The sequence below is a fragment of the Nicotiana tabacum genome, chromosome 13 (assembly GCF_000715075.1).
Source record: "Nicotiana tabacum cultivar K326 chromosome 13, ASM71507v2, whole genome shotgun sequence".
NCBI classification, from domain to species: domain Eukaryota; kingdom Viridiplantae; phylum Streptophyta; class Magnoliopsida; order Solanales; family Solanaceae; genus Nicotiana; species Nicotiana tabacum.
The window spans coordinates 13,305,170-13,311,510 of NC_134092.1; the positions used below are offsets into that span (position 1 = coordinate 13,305,170).

Here is a 6,341-nt window from a genome sequence, read left to right on the forward strand (position 1 = left end):
GTTTACGAAGTGTGAGATTTTATTATGATATTTATAATGAGTATAGAATATCAAGAAATCAGGGGTAGAATAATTCTCATCTCCTGAAGACCTTGAATTACAATGTAATTACTCATTTATCTAATAATCTTACTTATTGTTAAAGTAATGGTCCCGTAGCTCAGTTGGTTAGAGCGTTGGTCTTAGCGGGTTTGAGCCCCGCCGGGACCATTACCTCGGTGGTAAAAACCAGTCACATGAATTGTCGTTCAATACACGAGTCTATAGCTGTTAGTTACAAAGTACAGATTATTCACTTTTTTGTAGGAGGAGTTCAAAGGTGAAAATTTGATCAGTTATGAGTTTGATATGTCTGTCATTATTGGCATTTGGCAAAGAAATTCATATCAGGGGATACAAGAAATTACTAGAATGTCACAACTAGGATTTGAACCTGTGACCTAAAGCAGTTTTTGAACCATCTTTGCGACCAGACTAAAATCTTCTTTTATGAACCCCCTTGCCTGAACCTAGCTCCGCGCTCCGCCTTTGATCAGAGCTTCTAAATAGTAACTCATCCTTCTAGCTACGGCTTTCATATAGGCTTTCGTCGTAGGATCCTTTTGTAGCGACAACTCCTTGTCCGACATTGCAGGGGCGGAGCCACAGTGTCGGTTGCGGGTTTGGCGAACCCAGTAACTTTTGTTCAAACCCTATATTTATATTAACGAATCCAATGAATATGCACAAATTATTAATTTAGAACCTAGTAACTTAAAAGAATTATACTCCAGAGCCCATAAGGTTCAAATCCTAGCTCCGCTTCCGCGACATTGTACATCTAAAAGCCAGAGGGAAATCCGCCCTTCCTTGGATCACTTATAGCTACAAGCTCCCCTAACTTTGATGACTTGAATTCCTGAACAACAAACTGACAAATTGTACCTCCAGCTATACTTTGCAGGATATGGCCCTTCTTTTGCAGGGAAGTTCTTGTTTTTGCTGGAACTTCTATGTGGTCACCTGTTACAATTGTCCAATTCTCGTATTGTAGTACATTTGGAATCAACTGCAAACAACAATATTATGAAGGTTCAATAAGCTTGAAAATCAGAAAATTGGAAGTAAGTAACTCAATTTTATGTAAAAGCAAACTTTTGAAATATGAGAAGCATCTTGTCAATGTATTCAGTATTCACAAAGATTGAGAATATCCATTAATATAATCTTTCAAAGGCTCTGTATCAAATATTTTCTCTTGACTTCTGTGTCATTTATCGCATGTTTTGGATTATTAAAATGATAATAACAATTAGCTATTATAATATAAGTACCTGATGGTAAGATCTTGGAGCCATTACAGAAGAGAAGGGATCCATTCCCCTTGCAAAGTGATTCAGAAAAACCTCAGTTGTACCAGCAATAATCATTGCTCCTCCACTTGCGCCAATAACCGCTCTCAGTTGTTCACCCTATTATGACAAATAAGGTTCAACAAAATCCCCTATTGTAAAGTATGTTTTTCAATGAGTTAAGCTTGTTAAAACTTGGACAAATCTGAAATTTTTACCTTGAGAACAATGGTAGGTGTCATTGATGACAATGGCCTTTTGCCCGGACGGATAAAATTTGCAGGTGCTGGCGGTGGAACATTTTCGGAACGTTTTTCAGGAATTGAAAAATCATCCATTTCGTTGTTAAGAACTATCCCTGTACTTGGTGATAGATATTTTGCACCAAAGTAAGCGTTTACAGTGCTAGTCATCGAAACAGCATTTCGATCACTGTCCACAATGGACATGTGGCTGGTACCATGATCATGTATTTGATTCCACCTATTTGAGATCAAAGGTTTGTCAAAATTGTTACATTTGAATATATCACTCACTCTAGCAAAAAACAATACAAGTTTTCCTGATACAGGATTTCAAGATATATGATAATATAAATAAGGTAAAAGAGAGAGCATATATCAAGTTTCTAGTTAAAGTTGCTTACTTGCCACCATAGTGATTGGGATTGAAAGTCATGTTGTCATATATGGTCTTCTTCAACTGTTTTGCAAATTCAGTTGACAGCATATCGTCTATGACGCTTTTTATGTTGATGAAATCTGGATCGCCGAGGTTCATCTTCAGTGCAAATGCATGTTTCAACGCTTCAATTTGTCGATGAATTAGAAGGGGACTTGGACCTTCCATGGGAATTCCATATTGTGCAAGAATGTTCAGCATCTGAGGAAGACAAATAAAAGCATTTCTTCAAAAGTGGTAACATAGAGATGATTAATAGCTTGTTTGGCTAAGCTTCTCCAAGTTGAGAAACACTTTTTTTTTTTCAAAAAAGGTGCTTTTTTTCGACGTTGAAGTGTTTGGCCAAGCTTTTAGAATAAGAAAACAGTGTTTTTGAGTAGAAACAAAAACATTTTTGGAGAAGCAGAAAAAAGTAGTTTCTTCCCAGAAGCACTTTTTTGAGAAGCACTTTTGAGAAAAATACGCTTAGAAACACTTTTTAAAAGCTTGGTCAAACACAAATTGCTGCTTAGAAGTGCTTTTCAAATTAATTAGTCAAACACAAGCTACTTTTCACCAAAAGTACTTTTGAAAAAACGCTTTTGAAAAAAACCACTTCTCAAAATAAGCTGATTTTTCCAGCTTGGCCAAACAAGCTATAAGAGTGTTCAGCCCACCCCCTCTTCGTCTTCAGCCCCCACCCCGACCCACCACCCTCACCCTCGGCACACCATACAATCCCACCCGCCTGCCTCCCCTCTGATCACCGACCCCTCAACCTGCACCTCGGACCCCGACCCCTGACAACCAACAAACGACCAAGACCCCGATCACTCACAACCAACAAGCGACCCCGTATCCTGAACCCTGAACACTAAACACCGAACTCAAACTCAAAACCCCGACCATCGACCCCCCCCCCCCCCGAATCAGGACCTCAGACCCCGGACCATGAACCTCGAACCCTGACCCCCGTCCATAATGTTTGCCTAGATTATATATAAATGTATTCCTTATTTTCCAGAAAACTTTTCCGTGAAAAACATTTTCTTTCATACTAAATGCACCCTAAAGGAAATGATCAAAGAGATATACTTACTAGCACCATTGCAGCACCTCCTGCTGAAGGAGGTGGCATACCAAGTATCTTAAATCCCATGACATCTGCAGTGATAGGTTCTCTTATTCTAACTTGATACTGCTGCAAGTCTTCCATTGTCAAAATGCCTCCAGATTTAGTTATATCTTTGATCAATTTAATCCCAATTGATCCATTGTAAAATGGCCTAATTCCATATGCGGAAAGTGCTCTAAGTGTTTTAGCTAGCTGTTTGTTATAACATACATCTCCTATCTGCAAAAGGCTGCCATTTGATGTGAACAAGTCGCGAAGCCCCTTGTCCGACATAATATCTGATTCGCTTTTGAACATTTGCATGTGAAGATATGGTGAAATCTTGAACCCTCTATGAGCTAGATGTGCAGCTGGCCTCACAAGCCTTTTCCATGAAAGCTTTCCATATTGCTTCCACGCTTCGTAAAGGCCAGCAATTTCTCCTGGAACTCCTATTGAAAGAACTCCGCTAGCTTTTAGACCAGCATTTCCTGCGTACATATTCTGAAGTACAAGAAAGATATGATACAAGTTGCAAAAATTCTATTATCTACATATATTTCGTTTTGGGAGACTTGAAACAATACGATAACTAGTGCAATCTACATAATTTTGGTGACTAAGCAGCAAAACTTCCATACTTATATTAAGTGCAAACTGAAGCAGTACATTCTTTTATTGGCTTTTCCTAATATTCCTGTCAAGGATATTACTGATAAAAATTCTTCGAATTATAGATATAATATGAGAAGTGCACCAATTCACCAAATTAACTCCTCATCTCAACTGTCTTATATCCTTTCCAGTTTTAGATTTGGTGCACTACCATCTGCTCTTCTAACTTAATACATCTATTTAAGATTGTCAATTTTGTTTCTACCAGAGTATGTATGTATACATGTTTGCTCAACATATCAAGTAATATGGGAGGACTAAAACACAGTGTTAATTTGTAGTCCTGTAGATATGAGACCTTCAGATATTTGATTTGATTTCCTAGTGGATTTCAACCTAGGTCTAAACATGTCGGGCTAAACCAGCCCAAAGATACTATTAACATAGTGCGATACTGTCCGCTTTGGGCCAAACCTGCTGCACGGTTTTCCTAAAAAGTCTCACACCATTAAGAGATTTTTATACCTTATATGTAGCTTCCCAATCTTTTCAGCTCTCAATATGGTACTTTGTTCGCACACCCAATAAAACAGTTGACGACAAGCTATTAAGTATTGAATTATCAATCTATGCAATCAAAAGACTCCAATAGTTCAAATACCTCAGAGGCTTTCTTGGGAGCAGTTTCTCTCATATCAAAGGCTTGAGCCTTTCCATCTGCTGTTCTTATTAGCATGAATGCTCCTCCACCAATGCCACTAGACGCCGGACTAACAACTCCCAAGCAAAGAGCTGCAGCCACTGTTGCATCCACAGCATGGCCTCCTTCTCGTAGAACGTCTCTTCCAATCGTCGAGCATCGTCCATCATCAGTGGCAACAGCTCCATGACGCGCCTTTATTATCTCGCGTCTATCATAAGCTAAACTAGTACTTGTTCTTGTGCTCAACAATAGAAATGCCAAAAGAAGCAGAAATCCAGAGCAAGGCCACTTTGACAACAACAAAGCTGTAAAAGAGTTACAGTAGGACTAAAGTCCTTAGATTTCATAACCAATAATCTGGAAAGAGGAAAATTCAACAACAACAATAACAAACCAAGTGAATTCCCATAAGTGGGGTATGGGGAGGGTAAGATGTACGAGCCTTGTCCCTATTCTGAAAGGGCAGATAGGCTGTTTCCGATAGACGCTCAGCTAAAGAAGGGAGGAAAATTCAATAAATTGGTTTCATTTTTATCTGATGTCTACTTATTTGTTGCTTTTGACATCAACAGAGCAGTAAAAGTAAATCGTCAATTTTCATAACCAGAAAACCTGGAAAGAAGAAAATGCAACTAAATTGAGTTCAATCTTTGTTTGAGTTCTACTTAAGTGTTACTAATTTTTCTGGTTTCTTTTTCTTCTTCTTTTTTCAATACAGAATCCTGCATTTCAAGAAAACCAAATGACAGAACTTGAACTACACTATAGTAATTTATTTCAAAATTAAGGAGCTCTGTGTTTTTCTAATTTAAGAAAAGGAATATTGTGAAACGCATTAAAGAAAATCAACATTTATATTTATTTCCTGCTAATTCTTTGATCAAAAGCACAATGTAGAATATAGAGGTGAAAAGGGTTCTAATCCCAAGGTGAATTGCTTATGATTGAACACATTTCTTGAGGTTGATACGATAAGAACTGAAAATAAGGCAGCTTACACTGTATCATCCATAAATGATATTTAAGTGTAGTATTTATAGTGGGATTAGTAATATAAGAAATAAGACAGCTTATTTGTTATAATAGATTAAAATACATCATTAATATAATTAAAATATAAATTGTAATAGTATCACTTACTAATGATGAACATCATTTAGAACCGAGGAATTTTCCCAGGATAGAGGGATCAATACTGCTTTGAAATTTGAAATTCAACTAAAGCTGGCAAAAAGAGAGAAGAATAATGGCCAATGCCAAAGACAGAAAAAAGAATATTACTGTACTTAGCAATCAATGCGCCGTCCGTTTTTGGCTTATTGTAACACTTTTTGCAACTCTTTTGACGCGTGCTTTCATTTTTATGATTTTATCCTTTAGAAGGGAGACCACTTAGAAACATCATCTTTAACTAACTTCAAGGACTAAAATAGCATATTCGATTTAATTGTAGGTCAAACGTGCTATCATGAATAGGACAAGGACTAAAATAAGAATATAGCAATAACTCAAGAATATGAATAAGATTACGATAGGAAGGTGTGAAAGTTGAACGTTAGGGTTATGATAGATGATTAGTAGGTAGCCGAATATTTGTTTTTTCCATACCTGTGGCTTTAATGTTAGTTTGTTATTATTCTTAAGTTAAATTGTTATTACTATATGTTGTTTTCTTATTATAATTTCGCTTCGATTTTTTTAGTATCTTGTTGTTGTTACTGCCTGTTGCTACTGCTTTTGTTCATCTTTCCTTGAGCTGATGGTCTACCGGAAATAGTCCCTCTACCTTCTCAAGGTAGGGGTCATCATCTCTACACACTATCCTCTCCAAACCACACTTGTGAAATTTCACTGAATTTGTTGTTGTTGCTGTTGTTTTATCAGTATCCAATTATGGAAAACGAACAGATTAAAGTGA

General features: G+C 37.2%; 1 protein-coding gene across 1 annotated transcript; it reads right to left on the bottom strand.

Annotated features, from left to right (window-relative positions):
* Window positions 1–317: 317 nt before the first annotated feature.
* On the bottom strand, window positions 318–5,721 carry LOC107781774 (glutathione hydrolase 1). The gene is made up of 7 exons (XM_075227745.1): window positions 5,564–5,721; window positions 4,382–4,728; window positions 3,091–3,609; window positions 1,978–2,213; window positions 1,550–1,814; window positions 1,314–1,451; window positions 318–1,048 (listed from the first exon to the last, which is right to left on the bottom strand). Exons 1-7 carry the CDS (start codon window positions 5,577–5,579, stop codon window positions 821–823), a joined length of 1,749 nt encoding a protein of 582 aa, XP_075083846.1. The 5' UTR covers window positions 5,580–5,721; the 3' UTR covers window positions 318–820.
* Between the last annotated feature and the right edge of the window lie 620 nt (window positions 5,722–6,341).

Coding starts and splice junctions, on each gene's coding strand:
- LOC107781774 (XM_075227745.1), bottom strand. Junction 1,452..1,549: donor CACCTACCATTGTTCTCAAG/GTAAAAATTTCA, acceptor TTGTCATAATAG/GGTGAACAACTGAGAGCGGT. Junction 1,049..1,313: donor CTCCAAGATCTTACCATCAG/GTACTTATATTA, acceptor TGTTGTTTGCAG/TTGATTCCAAATGTACTACA.